The following is an 18,303-nucleotide window of genomic DNA, read 5'->3' as shown; positions in this document are numbered from 1 at the left end:
TATTCTATATAAAATCAGCACCACTCAAGGATTCTGAGCAGGAGAATGGTATATTCACATGTGTTTCAGAAAGTACTCTGGCAGTAGTAAGGTAATTTAAGGCTAATTTAAAAACTGTTTTCAAAACTGCTGACCCAGCCAGTCAGTGAGGTCTTGCCTTCTACCTTGAGCAATAGTCACCAGTGGATTTTGACCTCTGGCCAATGAAAGTGAATTGCTTAATGAGAATGATGTGAAAGTGGGTCTAGAAGCCTCAGAACAGAGCTTGTTGTAACCCCAGACACTTAGACAAGAATGATGGGCAGGGAAGGGGGAAGAAAGGCAGCCACTGCAGAAGGGATTCTCTAACCCATGTGACTCTGGAGTACCATCATCAAACGTTCTAAGGTGAAGCCTGCCCACAGTAAAGTAATAGTCTCCATCAGACTTCCTGTTTCAGGGGAGACCTCCTTGGGAAACAGACCTACTCACCACCAAGTGGCTTTTTAGAGCCACCTAAACAAATATATTTCTTTGTCCATGAATGTCAGTGGACTAAAGATCACCAAACATTTGAGGAAAACTAAAAGAATAAGAGAAAAGTTCAAGGCAAGCAAACAAAAGAACAGAAATCATTCAAGTAGTGAAGGACATAAGAGAGTATCACAATGAGTATCCTCAAAAAATTGTGAGAAGATATTTATCCCTAAAATATCCTATATAATTAAAGGCTAATATGTAAACTGTCCCCTTGGGAGTTTGACCACTTGCTGTGACATGCGCTGACCACCAAGGCGCAGTGCAGAATGAAGGAAAGAAGGCCCCGGTTGGCAGCCAGAAGGCTCCGATTGGCCCTGATCGCCAGCCAGGCCTAGGGACCTTACCCATGTACGAATTTTCTGCACCGGGCCTCTAGTCTATGATAAAAGGAGTAAGTAGGGAACAGGAAATTTAAAATATGACTGCCAAATTAGAAGAATAAATAAATAAAAGAGGAGTAAGTAGATGAGTGGACATAGATCACAGCCAAATTAGTAAAAGATAACAAAGTAAAAAAATAAATAAATAGTAAAGTAAGTCTTCTAGAACTTAGAGCACAAGACAAGAGATTAAAAAAGATAGTACAGGAGACATGGGGATAAATCTGGAGGTAAAATCCTAAATAATAAATAGCTAATATGCTAATTAGACCAAACAGCAGAATGACTGACAGTCTTGACAACCATCCAGACGAAGCCAGGGCTGTGAGGGCCGGCCAAGGCTGCGGGGGCTCCAAAGACCAGCCGAAGCAGCCATGGCTGTGAGGGCTGAGCCCTTTGCATGAATTTCGTGCATCAGGCCTCTAGTTAATTTAATATTAGTTCTAGAAAGAGATAAAGGAAATAGCTAGGTAGAAATAAATAATGGAAGCAATTTTCTTTGAGTTAAAGAAAAGCACAGATTTTTATTTTGAAATGGTCAATCATATTCCAAGCAGAACCAGGACAAAAGAATCACTTAGCTCTGTGACTGTGTAAGACTCAGCATTCTGCTTAAAAGATGGATCAGGGGACTTTATTTGATATAGCATTTGTACATTAATATAACCATGTGTTTGTTTTAACATAGACTGAATATACATGAGGGTAGCTTTGGTGGAGTTAATGAAGTAGGGCAAAAACTGACAAACCAGGTCAACAAAACCAAAAACTATTTATTTGAAAAGATAAATAAGGAAGACAAATCTTTGGCATTTCTGAGTAAGAAAAAAACCAACACATATACTATACTAAGCATGAGAAAAGGGATGCAATTATAGGAACATAATATAGGAATACTACATAAACAATTATATTTTTAAACATGAAAACTTAAATGATATGGAAATATCCTGAGAACTCTCTGTATTATCTTTGAAACTCTTCTGTAAATCAAAATTCATTTCAAACTAAAAAGTTCTTTTTTAAAAAGACCTCAATAGTTCCCTATTACTTCTTAGTATAGACTAAATTTTGTAATCTGTCAATAAAGATAATACGATTGTCCCTAACATTTTTTTCCACCTTTAGTTCCCTGAATTCCTCTCCTGACACTCAGTGATTCATTCTAACTGTTCTTCATTCTTGCCTTGACCTCTTCTGGCCCCTTACATACTCACACTGTGACCTGCTCGTGAGTGCTGTTGCCACCTTCTCTTCATGTCCAAACCCTGCCCAACTCCCAAGACTCCACTCAAATGTCACATCCCTCATGAATTTTCCCTGAACCCCGTGCTAGATTTCTCTACTTCCTCTGATTTCCCAAAGCAGTTATATCAGTTTCACTTCTAATATTTTATGGGTTTGTTTTTACCATAGGCTACAGCTACTTATGTGCATGTTCTATCTCTATAACAAAATGTAAGTGCCTCGGGGACAGGGTCTGTATTCTTATATCTCTATGATGCTAAGCACTGTACTTTGTATATAGTAAGTGCCTAATAAATTTTTTTAAATGAGTAGCTAAATGAATGAGTGACAAGTCCCAAGAATCAATGAGTTTATATTTGTCCATTTTTACATATTGATTGATATACAAAGTAGCATATACTATTATATACTGTTTAATATATAAATTAAGATATTTCACCTAACTCTGCAAGACAGTGAGCTGAGAAGGAAAAGTCAGTAACATTAAAGTCAGCTCATATCTGTGGTTAAAGTTTTGCAAGTGGATTAATTTGGAAGTACTGATTTAATAAACCTTCTAGCCTTGGCCAGGTGGCTCAGCTGGTTGGAGCGTTGTCCTGTACACCAAAAAGGTTGTGGGTTCAATTCCCAGTCAAGGCACATGCCCAGTTTGTGGGTTTGATGACTGGTCAGGGCATGTATAGAAGGTAATGGATGTATGTTTTTCTCTCACATCAATGTTTCTTTCTCTCTCAGGTGTGCTCTTCCTTCCTCTCTCTAAAAATAAATAAAAACATATTCTTGGATAAAGATTTTTAAAAAAATCCTTCTAATTCTCTCTGCATTTAATTTATACATTAGTAACTTTGCCTCCACTCTGTACCCATGACCACGAATAACCAAAATTTGGCCATACTCACACCCAGGTATGCATTATATTTGTTCATATATAATAAGTTCATATATAATTATTTGTTCACAAATAATTAGATTTGTTCATATATAATATATGAACTATTATAGATAGTTATTATTATAACTATCTATAATAATAAAAGCATAATATGCTAATTAGACTGGACAGCTGAACAACCTTCCGGACGACCTCCCCGACGTCCTTTCGGACAAAGCCTCGGAGGCAGGGGCTGAGGCAGAGTGGTTAGGGGCAATCAGGCAGGCAGGCGAGCAGTTAGGGGCAATGAAGCAGGCAGGCAGAGGCGGTTAGGGGCAATCAGGCAGGCAGGCAAGTGGTTAGGGGTGATCAGGCAGGCAGAGGCAGTTAGGGGCCATGAGGCAGGTAGGCAGAGGGGTTAGGGGTGATGAGGCAGGCAGGCAGAGGCAGTTAGGGGCAATCAGGCAGGCAGGCAAGTGGTTAGGGGTGATGAGGCAGGCAGGCGAGTGGTTAGGGGCAATGAGGCAGGCAGGCAGAGGCAGTTAGGGGCAATGAGGCAGGCAGGCAGAGGCAGTTAGGGGCAATGAGGCAGGCAGGCAGAGGCAGTTAGGGGCAATGAGGCAGGCAAGCAGAGGTGATTAGGGGCAATGAGGCAGGCAGGCAAGTGGTTAGGAGCGATGAGGAAGGCAGGCAAATGGTTAGGGGTGATCAGACAGGCAGGCAGGTAGGCCAGTGGTTAGGAGCCAGCGGTCCTGGATTTCAAGAGGGATGTCCGACTGCTGTTTTAGGCCCAATCACGGGATCGGGCCTAAACCGGCAGTCAGACATTGCCCAAGGGATTCCGGATTGCAAGGGGGTGCAGGCCGGGCTGAGGGACCTTCCCCACTCCCGTGCACGAATTTCGTGCACTGGGCCTCTAGTCTAGAATATAATGCATTTGACAGATCCGTGAATGGATTAGAGGCATCAGAGTAAGACATTCTATGCTTTTGTTTTTGTTTTTGCTACTTTGAGAACTATGAAGTTTTAAATTGTCTCATAAATTTCTACCCAAAATGATAGGACTTCCTTTAGGAAGTACATTCAACATCCTCTTTGTGGTCTTTTAAAAATAGAAAACAAAATGAAAAAACTGAACTTTTCAGCAGGGAGGAGTCTTGGTGATCTCTCTGATCATTTCAGGGTCTCCTTTTCCTTATGTTTAAATCATCATATTTTAAGGTTCTCAGGAGGATTGTTAACATCCTCGCTTTAAAAGATCCAGAATTTCCTGAATCAAATATGTTTTGAAATTGTGTTTGGGTGATTGACTGCCAAATCTGGCCCCTTAACCCATTTGGCCCTCCAAATATGATTTGAGAAAGAAAAACCAGGAAGGAAAAAAAAAGAAAAAAAATTTCCCCTAAAGCAATGTCCTTGCACTTTTCTTTGTCAGTTCAGAAACCATCTTAAATGATATTTTCACCATATAACATTTCATCCTGTTTTTGCCAGCATTTGGCCTGTGAGAGCCTACATGCTCATTCCTGCAAGGCCTTTCACGTAATCAAATGTCACCCTTGTGCACTGCAAATCATTTCACGATGGATTATTAATGCCAAGACCATGTGCTGAGACATGGAGAAGCCGTTATGCCAGCAGTAGCCTTCTTACTGAGCTGTGGACGTCACCTCCAATGGTGCCAAGTAATTGAAAATACTTGAAGTGTAGTATGGGACTGGATTGCATACTACATTAATCCCTCTAGTTTCATGAAAGCTATAAGAGATTACACTCATTCATTCTTTAGAAGAGTGGTATTCAGACTGTGCTTTCGTTTTCTGGCTAATAGAAAGGAAAGCAGTCAAAAGGTTCTGATGGACACAAACCACTGGTTTTCTGCAAAGAAACCTCCTATTGAAGTAAAATGGAAGCTGTGTCCAAGACAACTAATTAAAGAATTTTCCATTAGTCTTGACACCACAGCCCCCGAAAAACAGAGAACTAGAGGGAAAGAAAACAGCCATAATCCTGTCTTTAACCCATTCCTGCATAAACTACTGTAGTAGAGGAAAAGAAAAGTGAACATGTGATTCATTTTTAATTTCTAAACAATAAATAAAATGACCCATTGATACTAAATTATTTTTCTTTTAGAAAGTTATAATGAAACACATTAATATTAATTGTGTTTTCTATAAAGGAAGCCATCTTCTAATATTACAGGCATTAAGTAGGAATTTGTGCATTTTGGATGTTTTTTCTTAATGCCATTTTTATCTAGGCAGTTAATCCTTCTCTAGTCACATATCATTACCATGACAACTGGCAGTTATTTCCATTTTTTTACAATAGGAGCAACACAAGGGCCATCAGATCAACCTCTGGCTCCCCTCTTGATAAACTCAGAGGGAAAGCTGCTCATGGTTTCAGTAGCTGTTTTGTTTCCAAATCCAAAAGGGGAACTTAATTGAGTGTTTTATCTTATTTTACATTTTATTAAGAGGTTTGTGATTCAAGTTTTATTTTCAAGCCAGTGACATGGTCTTCCATACAGTCTGCTGGAGTGGTTTGGATTAATGAATTTTATTCTTATTTGGAATAAAAAGCAGAAAATCCTTTGGGTATTGTAGACCATGCAATTACTTATGTGCATGAGTTATGGTTGAATAAAAAATGTGTCCCTTGGCTGAAACATGGATGTGAGAGCTCAATTTATTTGAAGGACACTAATTCATTGGGGTGTCATATCTTTCTCACAAGCTTTTGTTGTTAAAATTGCTTCACAATAATAAATACAGGCGCTACACACTGGGGTCAGTACTTAGCCCATTTGTACAATACCAGACACCACAGGAAACTGAGATGTAAAATTGCCATAGGCAGCCTGTTGACTGATTTTGTTGCTTGTTTGTTTGCTTTTACCCAATGTTTGGTGTTGCATAGCAGGACTGCACAGCTGGGAGACGTGACATGGAACCCTCACAGCAGACGAGTTCCTTGCAAAGATCTGTTTCTAAAAGGCCTTTAATTCTTATGCCACTTAGTTTTCAAACCAAAGCCTTTGCCTATGACGATACCTGGAAAAACTACTTTCAAAGGCTCATACTGGCTAAAAGAAGACTAGGGTGTTTCACTTTTACCTACCACAGTAAGCATACTTCACCTATGTTATCAGATATAAAACACATATTTTATACTTTCAGGCATTGAAAGATTCTTCTCAAAGTCCAGGGAAGTAAAAGGATACTTAAATCACAATAAGCTAAGTTTATAAAATTAAGTTTTTCCCAGGAGAGAAGGACTAAGAGAAACTTTGATTAAATCATGGACTTGGCTTAATGGGATTGTAATGCTCTCTTTCTACCAATTATTAACTAAGGCCTCTTTCTAACATTCCATGCCCTAAGAAGTGAGTTAGTTTCTGCCATAAAATTGAGACTGTTACCCTTTACTAATGCTGTATTTCTATTTGAAATCAGCCATGACCTCTTTTGTCTCTGTCTTTAGAGTTGTTTATTTGACTCAGATGCACAGCATGCTACGCATTGTAACTTCACTTCTAAAGGAGGTGTTTCTTGGTAGAAATCTCCACAGGAAAGCATCCTAGTTTGTAACTAATGAGACACAAAGATAAGAAGATTTTCTGTAATCCCTTCCCATTTGAAAATCATATGTCAGCTAATGATCAAACAGCAACATTTTGCCCATGAAACTGCAAGTGCATATTACTTTAAGGAAACCTTATATTTATTCCCCAGCCCTTTATTTTATGTCTTTTCTTATCAAGCACAATGAATGCAGGTGCTTGGTGTCCAAAGAGAATAGCAGAGTGTAGAGAAAGGAACACTTGGGAAAGGGCTTCTTGGTAAATAAAGGCTTGAGGCTCTCCATCCACATCTCCCAGCTCCTCGAGGCAAATTTTAGGAAGATGCTCACTGTGTCAGGACTTGCTGAATGAGGAAGAAAGGCTGACTCCATCTTCCCCCAACCCCCCTCCACCCCTCTCCGTGCAATCAGAGCCAAGTCCCTTTACATCAAAGCAACTATAAAAATAAACCAAAACTCTGAGCCCTGATCAATTCATCTTGTCTTCACCCTAACTTGAAAAAAGAAAAGGAAAAAAAGAAAAAAGGGAAAAGAAAAAACCTGAAGGAGCAAAATACAACATGGTTTTGTAATAGTTACCAGGGCCCTTGGTCTAGGTATGTGTGTAGAATAGCATGTGTGGCAGAGGTAAATGAGGAGGAGGCCAGGTGGTTTGTATTAGAAAAATAACATTCTGACCCGCCATGTGCATGAAACGTTTCTTTCAGTTGACAGGAACTGGTGAGTTTTCTCTGAAAATTGGACTCTCAGACCATTCCCCTCCCCCGTAGCTAGCAAAGAGCCCCCATTCCCTGCATACACAGAACTCCAAATTGTTCCCAACATGACCTATAGAGAAAGACACATGATATTAACTTGGGTGACCTCATTTCACCGGTTGCCCTTTTTTCACATCACCATCTGGAAGGGGGGAAATGTTAATATATCTACAATTAGATAAATTGGAGCACATGCAAATGTTCATGCTTAGACGAGGGCACACAAGGTCTTAAAGAACTGAAAGGGGGACAATTAGCAGCAGGGCCTGGTTTGTGGCATTCTTGGTGCTGATGGCTTGCTGTCAGGATGGAACGGAGGTGTTGGTGACACTGACCAGAGCTGGCAGGCCATACACACACACTCCACAAGTCAGGTCACTTGTTGAGACTTGGACTCTGAGTCACAAACCACCTGAATGACAGGCACTACAGCCTTAAGGATTTGGGCAAGAATTCTCACCTCTCACAGAGTCAGTTTATTTGGTTTTGCCACCTGTAAAGTCCCAGCTCAGGAGATCCCCTTGGGTACCATGTGCTCTTGAGCCCAGTGAATGCCGCCTACATAACACTGACTTGCCCTGGAGTCCAGGGAGGACATCTTCAGCTTTGAGTTCCCACGTAGGGACAATCTGTCACACTTGCTATTACATGACTGTTCTTTTTCAAAAGCCTCGCTCTTTATAGACCATTTCTCAACTGCCTGGCTAGCCTTAGTAGGCACTAAGTAAAGTGTGACTACGTGGTTTTATACGTTTTGGATCTGCAGACCTATTTTTTCTTGATGTCTTTAAAATACGAATAATCCTAAGAGGTCTGTCATATGTTTAAAATGGAGAGATGTTACTTATATCAATGTCTTTTCACCTGCTTTCCTAAAGAAAGCACTTCAGTTGGGATGTATGTACAGTAAGCGCTTGGGGTCAGGAAACAGCTGCTCCACGCATGTATCCTACCTATTTTCTAATACAAAACATGGGGAAAATTATTAATTAAATAAGGGCCACGAGGAAAGTAATTGCTCAGAGTATAAATTGTGTTGGTCTGGCTGTAAGGTTTTTCTATGAATAGTAACACACATCAATAATTTTAAAGTATTTAAGAAATAATTAACTATAAAACCAGTTTCTTATTATGCATTTCTATTCTTATGACATGTTCATGACTACCAAAATTGTATTTCAATTAACTTAAGAACTTTTGTGCATCCTAAAAAATTGACTAGCCACTATTCTATATGGGGGTGGCGTATGGTCCAATTAATCTTGGTTGATGGTTACTTTTTCATTGCATAGTGTGGGCACTTTGGAAAATTATCATGGAAGAAATAGAAACTACTGAGCAGAGAAAGAAAATTGAGACCTTAGTTAAGTCGGTAGTGTTTATATACTTCCTAAGGGCCTAAATTTAGAACTGTCATAAAGGACTTTTTTTTTCAGCTTGAACACTGCTTTCCTTGAGATATTTCCTTGTGAGAAATTAGCATTTTTGATGTTAGCAGCAGTGGATTTACCATTATGGTACTGTGATTTATAATAAGAAATATATATTTGTTCTTCAGCCTGGTTTCTGGCACAGAGCTCCTAAAAACCTTTGTTATTTATAACAAAATCCCTTTCTACCACACCTGAGTTTGTGCCAATAAGGTGACTTTTGGAAAGCCCCTAACGATGGGGACTGGCGGCTGGGCAACCAACCTTGTGATTAGAGGGTTAGAACTTTCAGCTCCGACCTCTGACCTCCTAGGAGGGGAGAGGGGCTAAAGATTGACTTACTCACCAATGGCCAAAGATTTAATCAATCATGCCTACATTATGAAGCCTCCATAAAAATCCTAAATGTGGGATTCGCAGAGTTTCTAGGTTGGTGTACATCTGAAGAGCTGGGAGGATTGTGCCTAGAGAGGGCATGGAAGCTCTGAGCCCCTTCCCGCATACCTTGCCCTGTGTATGGTACCTCTTCCTCTGGGTATACCTTTCATAATAAATCAGTAATCTAGTAAGTTGTTTTCCTGAGTCTGTGAGCCATTCTAGCAAACGATGAAGAAGGGGGGTTATAAGAACCTCTCGTTTATAGCTGGTTGATCAGAAATGCAGGTGACAACCTGGACTTGCAGTTGGTGTCTGCAGTGGGGACAGTCTTGTAGGACAGAGCCATTGGGACATATAACCTCTGTTTCTGCATCTGCAAAATAAGGATAACAATAAACCCAACCTCATAGGATTGTAGTAATAACTAAATGTGACAATAAACATAAAGTGCCTAGCTCAGCAATGAGGATTACTATTATTGGGCTCTCCATCACAGTGGGCTTAGAACAGCGGTTCTCAACCTGTGGGTCGCGACCCCTTTGGCAGTCGAATGACCCTTTCACAGGGGTCGCCTAAGACCATCCTGCATATCAGATATTTACATTACGATTCATAACAGTAGCAACATTACAGTTATGAAGTAGCAACGAAAATGATTTTAAGGTTGGGTCACAACATGAGGAACTGTATTTAAAGGGCCAGAAGTTTGAGAACCACTGGCTTAGAGAATTCCTTATTACCTGACGTGAGCAAAGCCTTTGTATTAGTCATCTACAGTTGGGTAACAAATTGCCTCAAAACTCAAGTTACCTCACACTGTTTCTGAGGAGCAGGAATCTGGAAGCTCTGGCTCAGGGTCTCCTGGAGGCTGCAGTCAAGCGGTCAGGGAGCTATAGTCACCTGAGGCTTGATGGGGCCTGGAGGATCCGTTTCCAGAGGCATGGGCTCCTTAGCACATGTGCCTTCCTGTAGGACTGCTCACAGCATGGAAGTGACTTCCCCAGAGCAAGTGCTCCAAGAGAGAGTAAGTGTCAAGACAGAAGCCACTGTGGCTTTTACAACTTAATATCAAAAGTGACATGCTGTACCTTCTGCCATATTCTACTGGTAGAGTACAGCATGAGAGGGGCTGCACGAGGGTATGAACACCAGGAGGCAGAGATCCCAGGGGAGGGGGGGCTCTCTCAGAGGCTGGCTACCACTGCCTTACATAGTTTTCCTTAGCAATGCCACAGACGTGCTTTTTTTGCTTTAATTTTAGATTAGAGCCAGGAGGCTTTGAAATGATTACAGTGGTTTATAATCTACCAGCAAATGAAAGGCATCTGAGCATCAAGATAAATGTCTGAGTGGGGTCTGCTAGCCACTTGAAAAGCATGTGGTTCCACATGCCTAAGAAATCCACAGCTGACTTCAGTAAAATCCCGGCTATTAAATATTCCAGCTCTGCACTTTCACAAAGTGCAAAGGACAGAAGTTGTCTCTCTCTATTAACAAGTAAGAATGGTTAGCAGATAAGGCACGGTTTGCAAATCTGTATTTATGATTGGAGTCTGGCTGAAAACAGAATAAACCATACGATCTGGGAAGTCTAATTCTAGCAGGAAGTTGCTTTGAAATAACCCCATGCTTCGCTCACTCTCCAACTGATGTCTTTGATGACCGGTTTGGACATGTCAATAAAATGTTCTGTCACTTACTATATGTTATTTTCTTGCAGCTCTTCCCACTGTTTGATGGTAACGCTAACCGTGCCTGTTCTCTCAGCAGAATCCACACTCTGATTCCGATTTGCCAAGCAGATTGCTTTTGGCTAAATGTCCTGCCCACACACAGGTCCTTCAGGTTCGAGAGGCCCCATTAAAAGATCCCTTAAAGAAAATATGCGGCCTTGACTGACTTGGATTTGTAGCTCCAGCTCCAAAACTTAGAAGAAAGCGGCTGGTTAACATTATAAACATTTTGAAGTACTTGTCTTTCAGAAATGCAAAGAACCATTGTAAGAAAAGCCCTTTGATGGCTCAGAACGTACTGTATGTGCTTATTATTAATTGGTACACTTTCTCCCCCATTTCAACCGAAGATTCTGTACATTGCAACAATGAAATAAGCAAAGACATGTGTCCACTTTAAAACCTTGCTATTGGTGCGGTCTCCTAGACCTAGTCCTTTCCCGTGCTTTCTGGGTAAAGGCTCCTTCCTTCCCTCAGCCCCACAGCACTTTGATCTCAGAAGCAGTGCCATTTGGTTGAACTAGTAAGTGTATGTGGTGCCTTTGATCTGGTACTTAGCGGGGCTTATTTAAAATAGATAGCTTCTTTCATCTAAATAGTGTTTACTGGGTCTCTCTCTGTGAAGGACATTTTCAATTGCTATTATTTAGATAGTTCTATAAAGTTTCTTAAGAGTGCACAGGTCTGAATCTAAGTTCTGAAACCCCAACGGCAATATTATAGATTTTGGAAAGCAAATTCCTATTAAATGAGATGCTCCTATAGATGTCAGGTACTATTTGCAGAACCTTTCTCTGCTTTTTAATGAGGAACTGATTTTCCAAAGAATAATAAACATATCCTATACTCAGACAAAAAAATGGTAATCTCAAATTGTCTGAACTTAATGTCCAATTGTCCCTCTGAAATTCACGTATTAATATATATTTACATTACTGGATTATGCATAGTACACAGGCTATCTTTAAAAGGGACTTTTTAAAAATAGTAAATATGTATCTTTAATTCTCCTCTTTAAGAGGATTTCTTGAGCATTTTATTAGGTGCATTAGTGATTTGTGTTTAGATTTCCTAGGCAGCATTTAGTTATTCATTCAATAAACTGTGTTGTAGGTCCAGAGACTTAAAGATGACTAAGCCACAGACTCTGCCCTTAGGTTGCTCACAGGCTGGAGTCTGGGGGCAGGTACTAGCAGGCAATTATGTAACAGTGTGTGAGTGCCTCTCATAGACAGTGGTCCTCCCAGCCCGCCTTAAGAGTGATCAGGGAAGACTTCCTAAAAGAGGTGGCACCCATGCTTTAGTGAGATACTTGCTGACTCAGAACTCAACGTCCCATAAATTCCCAGTCAAGTCCATAATGCAAAGCCATGCCTCACGATTTAATACAGGTGGCCTACACCTTGGGAGAGGTCTAAACCTTGAATGGCTTTGCTTACTGCCTCAAGCTACCCCAAAGTCTTCTTTGGAGAAAAACCCAAGCTGCTTTTCACATACATTTTAGACCTTCAGCTTACTAGTAATTCTTTATTTAGAGGTGATATTGGAAATCTCTTTGTGTTGTTTTTAATTGTTCTTTTTTGTTAGGAGGAAATCAGAGGGGCCAGGGCCTGACCTCAGGAGGCTTATCTGGATTTGTGGAGTTGGGGAGGAGAGTCTGGGCCTTTAGATGACACACTATTGTGAGTTCGGAGTGTTCCTGGGTCAGTGCAGGGATGGTCAATGTGCTGCAAGCAAACCACAGGGGCTTGACCTTTTCCCGGTGGTGCTACCAAGCCACTGAGGCTGTGAAACTGCAACATGAGGTGGGATCTTTGCTACTTTCTCTGTTCTTTCACATCAGTCACCGAGCACTACTGATTCTGAGAATCATGCATTGTAGGTATCAGGAGCCTTAAAATCAAAGAGGCTACCGTCCCCATTTATTCAGTTAGGAAATAAGCCCCAAAGTTCTGGCATCCCAGTCTCACCGTCACTGAGTGGCAGAGCCAGAGGTGCACGGCCACCGTGTTGACCAGGACGTGGGCCTGGGCTTCTCTTTCTGGCTTGTTTTCCTCTAAGAGTCTTGGCATAGAGTCTATAGGACCCTGGAGAGTTCACAGGAACTGTGGGAGAGAGGCCATCACACTCTGGGGTCCTCCAACAGGGGTGGGCTCGGGGGACAGTGAAGTTCCCATAGGACTTCATCCCTCTCTCTGGACTCCCAGGGTCCACGCCGAGCCAGAACTGGAATAAGAGTTGTAGTTGGTAAGGAAAGAGACAGAACAGGAAAGAATCAGGATGTATTGAGCAGACTTGTGTGAGCCACAGGAACGCCAGGCTGGGAAGAAAGAGAGCAATATTACATTTGGGAGAAATGAATATTTTTTTTAATGAGTTACTAATCATGGGCTGCCTATGGCCCCTAACTTCAGGAAGGCCAAATGTTGACGCAAACTGTGTGGACGGAAACCAAGGTGGAAAAGGGGGCCCTCAAGAAAATCAAGGAACTGTTATTAGAGGGAAGGTGGAAAGATAAATGCTGGAAAAGCAAAAACAATAGATTTCGACAGCAGCCCCTTTGTCCTAACCTGGAGGTAAAAAGTATAAGACTGGAATTTGCTCATAGAGTGTTACCATGTGTAAGGTAGACTCACTACTTTACCTATATTAACTAATTGAGGCTATCCTCAAACCTATTCCATAGGGACTATTATTATTCCCATTGACAGATGGCAGAACTGGAGTCACTGAGAGGCTAATTTGCCCAGGGTCTTTCAGCTAGCAAGTGCCTGAAGCCAAGCAACCTGACCCCAGAACTTCTGTCCTTAATTACTTCCCAGTTCCCTTACATTTTTTTTTTCTCAAAAATAAAGATTTGAGGAAGGCCCTGATAATGAATATAACTACCTGGCACATAGAAGTAGCCATTATGACTTTTGTGATTATTTATTAACAGTATGTAAAGCCTCTGGTGCATAGTAGCCATTCAATGACTATGAAATAAGGCCAAAAACAGCATTTGAAGGCCAACCAAGACATTTGCATGGAATCTAGGGCTGAGAGAAAATCTGTATGATCTTCAGGGGATTAGCAATGGATGTGACAGAAGAGGTACAGACAGTAAATATATGAACAGATATGTCTAGAGACCCACTGAGGTAGGGACAAAATGGTGAAATGCTGAATCCTTTAATGACTCCCCTTCTCCTTCCCTTCTCAAGTGCTGCTTAAGTAGAGCCGAGGCCAGGCGGGATGCAGCTAAGGTGGCCCTAATCAACTCCCTGTTCAATGAGCTGCCCTCTCGAAGGATCACCAAGGAATTCATTATGGAGAGCGTGCAGGAAGCAGTTGCCTCCACCAGCGTGAGTACCCCAGGGAAGGGAGGAGCTGGCTGCTCTTAGAATACTGAGGCCTTTGAATCATGGGAGATGCTAAAGTGAGCACATTTTTAAAGAATTGGGCAGATTTAATTTTTATCCATTAAATCATTAATTTTCAGCAAAAAGAACCCTTGGATTGGAAATCACAAAATTGGAACTGGCTCCCTATTCTTCATCTCAGTAATATTCTTTAACCTTCCTGGACCACAATTAATCAAGCCTTAAATCAAGGCAGATCATTTGATCCGCCTTGATTTCTTTATTTGAATATTTGCTGTTTGAGGAGCATTGATTTGTTTGAGAGCCTGAGACCACACGCAATTAAATACTGCTTTACTCTAGAGGTAAACTAGCTCATTTCCCCCGAAACTTAACTAATCTTACAAATGATGTGAAGTTCTTAAAAATGCCAACCCCCCAACCCCCATGACTGCTTAGATATGGGGAAAGCTGTATGCCCAATATTTGTTAACTATTAGAATTGTCATGCTTAATCAATTACTTCTTTCAGAGGGCTTTGAAAATGTTTGTAATGGACATAACTAAATACAAAGTGCTTATGAGCAAAACACTTTGTCTTAGAAATTTAGGTAGGATGTTTTCTCCGTGATCCAGGTGTAGGCAAGTTACCCCATGAATTATGTGGAGCTCCTGATCCTTGATACCTCCAAACCATAAGCCATGTAGGAAGCCTTGGGTCCCCACTGTGGTAGTTGTCTCCCTGTATGTCCTCCAAGGGCAGGAAGTTGGCATTGCCAAAGGGGCTAGTCAACTCCTGGCTTGTCTTTAGCATGAATAAATCTGACCTGAGATTTTCATTCTCTGATTCCCTCAATCCGACTGTAAAGGGTCGGTCTTTCTGGAGAAGCTGTTGACAATGAAGGAGGCATTATCACACCAGCAGTTACCTTTTTTCTCCTTTTCTTTCCCCTCATAAATGCTCTTATCACACAGAGGAGAGGGAAGGAGGGGCAGAGAGTGGCTGACCAGGCTTGGAGACCTCAGGAGCTCTGTTCCATATCTGCTCTGAAGATGAAAGGAAGCCTTTGTTTCGCTGCCCTGCACATTTCAAGTGCCTTTGAGGAAGAGAAGTTAGAAAAATGATGCCTGATTTCTATGTGTGGAATTTACTTAGGAGCAGGGAGGGGCCCTCAGTGTAAATGTAATTTATCATTTTTTCATGGAAATTTCTAAGGAAAGAAAATATATAAGATTTGCAGGCTTCTGGATGGATTTCCTCTGGGATATTTAAAAAGCCAACATAAATATTTCAGCAGCAGTGTTAATGTTATTGCATTCAAAAGCTATAAATTTGCTGCTATCTGATGTTGGCAGTCATATGTTCGGCCTCACAAAGTCATTGCCCACCTTCTCAGGAATCCAAGACCAGGGGATATTGAAGGGCAGGCCCCAGACCTTATGTTAGCTTTTTTATTGCCACTCCCCCTAACCAAATTGAAGGAGAATTCCATTTCTACACATCACCCACCCACCTTGATTGCTGAAGATTAAGTGATCCGGAAGTAAAAAAATATAAACCAAGATCCATGTTTCCAGGCTGAATACCAGCATATTATGAAAAGCTCCCATTAAGAATCATGGCAGTAAAATATGAATGGTCCATACAACTGAAGAATTTTTTCCCTGTCAGTTACATAATCTTGCCTGGTTATCATTGGAACCAGAACAAGGTCATGATTTCAAGATTCCAATAACACCTGCAGGCAGCCTAAGTGGGCAACCACTAGAACATTAACGCCACTATCAACAAAACCCTGTGCGAGGACACAGGAATTTCTGCTTTGGGATAATTATTCTTTTAGTGAGGATATAATCAGCCAACAATTTAATGGAATGCCAGATTCAAATTGATTACAAAATCCTCTTTCCTCTGAATCGTGGAGAGATTAAGGATTTTATGCCAAATCAACTGGAGACTTGGTTGTGGAATACATACCTGCAGTGTTAGGCCAATAGAAGGTACTGTAGGGCCACGGTATTAATTTGTGATCACCCAAAGAAGAGGAGGGAACGTCCATAACACTTCCCTTTTCTGCTTCCTTCCCAAGGGCACCTTGGACGATGCTGATGACCCCAGCACCAGCATTGGCGCCTATCACTACATGCTGGAGTCCAATATGGGGAAGACCATGCTGGAATTTCAGGTGCCTGACTTCCTGCCACTTGTTTATTTTGCTACACAATCTAAAAGCCTGGGAGAATGCCACTCTTATCATGAACATCCTCTGTCTCCCAGATCTACTTCTGGTTCTGAGCCCAGGCTTTGGAGGGGGCTGGTCCCTTTCAGCCTGGCTGGTCTTCTCACCTCTGCATCTGCTTCCTTATTTGCATATAAATCAGGGAGCATAATAGTAGTGGCATTTCCTCACAGTACCATTATGAGGATCCAATGGGACTATATAGAAAGAGTCCAGAACAGTTCCTGGCATATTGTAAATGCTCAATGAAGATTAACAACCTTTATTATATAACTTTCTGAAGAAGGACTGCTTTATGTTGGAGGCTACTGGGTAGATTCTCTTGACAATTTTATATAAACTAAAGGTTTCAGATGGGGACAGGGTCGCTTCCCTGCATGAACATTTCAGGGTCCTTGCTGTAGAATAAAAAGGTGGGACTATAAAGGGTACTTCCCTTACCCCCAGCAACAATCTAAAGTCAAACAAAAAAATAATAAAGGGAGGATCATAACACAGGAGAGAGAACACAAACTTTTAAAGACTTGTATGTGAAGCTGGCTCTACCACTATCCACCTGTGAACTGAACTAGCATGAGGTTCAGCTTTCCATGTATAAAATAAGAATTATAATGCCCATTGTATAGGATTTTTGTGGGACTTACATAATATGACATTTATAAAGTGTCTAGCATAGTGATTTTCTCAAAGAACCCCATTTTTAAAAGTTTCTCCCCTATCAACCCCGACAAAAAAATATTGCATTTCTTTTGTTATAGAATGAATGTTGCCTGCCACAGTACTTAGTAGCTTGTATATGATTTAGTATCTATTTTCAGAAAATCAAGAATAATTTTTTTTTCATTTTAAACGAATATTTATTGACCCGATATTAAATGGGACATGTTTAAGGAATGTATCCCCTCTGTCTGTGGACAGTTCCCTACACTGTACCGCTGGCTACATCCTATGGCTCACTAGTCTTTTACAATTATTCACACTCCTACAATGGAGTAGCAGGCTTGTGCAGAAGCTCAGAATCTTCTTAGACAGTTGTGGTTAGCAGAGCAAAGATCACAGCCAATGGAGAATCTGCCTCATTTTAAACAAGCGCTGAGATGATGACCTCATCGCTTTCCGTGGAGGTGCTGGGCTCCTCTGGCACTCTAGTCATGGGCTCTTCCAAATAATCACCAGTGACACTCACCGCGGCCTCCTCAGTGGCTTCTTCCACAGAGCTGGAGGTGTTTGATTCCGCACTGTGGACAATTCCCAAACTTGTGTATTCTCTAAGTAATCCTCAGTGTTCCACTCTGCACCATCAGGACATCGGCGACTCGGTCAGTGGTTGGTGTTAGTTCAGCCTGTAATTCTGAGTCACTGGAAATGTCTGTGTCTGAGTCAACATCTAGGTGTCGGAGTATCCAGGGAAGAAGCAGACAGAGAGGATGAGGGCTTCTTGATCATGGTGTGGGCTGGGAGCGGCAGGGAGTGCAGGAGGCTGGGGAGGTGAGGAGGCAGGTGGCGCGCCCTCAGTGCCAAGAATGATTTTTGAATGCCATTGAGTTAGTCTGCCAAAGATAGGAGGCAAGATTTTCTTTTTTATTTCTTAAAATTTCATCCAACTACTATGAAAGGCTATACTAACCACCTTTCAGTAGTGCTTTAATCGCCTTGGTATAGGCTGTGTTTTCTTGTGTGGTCTATGTTGTAAGAGATTTAAATATGTGAAATAATTTTAATCCTGCTGGAAATGCTTCATAAATTCACAGAGGGGAGGTTGGGGACAGGATGGGGTACAGAGGAAAGAAGAGGAAGATGTGAGGACAGGAAAAATC

General features: G+C 41.3%; 1 protein-coding gene and 1 long non-coding RNA gene across 5 annotated transcripts in view; one reads left to right on the top strand and one right to left on the bottom strand.

The window, feature by feature from the left end:
* The window catches only part of LIX1 (limb and CNS expressed 1), a 46,714-nt gene that overhangs the window by 20,429 nt on the left and 7,982 nt on the right, over window positions 1-18,303 (top strand). For both annotated transcript variants that reach the window (XM_070412376.1, XM_070412377.1), the window contains exons 3-4: window positions 14,109-14,249; window positions 16,337-16,432. In XM_070412376.1, coding sequence (XP_070268477.1) covers window positions 14,109-14,249; window positions 16,337-16,432 — 237 coding nt within the window. The remainder of the gene's footprint in view (window positions 1-14,108; window positions 14,250-16,336; window positions 16,433-18,303) is intronic.
* LOC139008777 (uncharacterized) overlaps window positions 17,308-18,303 on the bottom strand; it is a 34,967-nt gene continuing 33,971 nt past the window's right edge. For all 3 annotated transcript variants that reach the window (XR_011471212.1, XR_011471214.1, XR_011471213.1), the window contains exon 4: window positions 17,308-18,036. This is a non-coding gene — a long non-coding RNA (uncharacterized lncRNA). The remainder of the gene's footprint in view (window positions 18,037-18,303) is intronic.

The sequence above is a fragment of the Myotis yumanensis genome, unplaced genomic scaffold, assembly GCF_028538775.1.
Source record: "Myotis yumanensis isolate MYYU_CA2020_CCGP unplaced genomic scaffold, mMyoYum1.0.hap1 SCAF_4, whole genome shotgun sequence".
Lineage (NCBI taxonomy): Eukaryota > Metazoa > Chordata > Mammalia > Chiroptera > Vespertilionidae > Myotis > Myotis yumanensis.
This window is presented reverse-complemented; position numbering and strand designations above follow the sequence as displayed.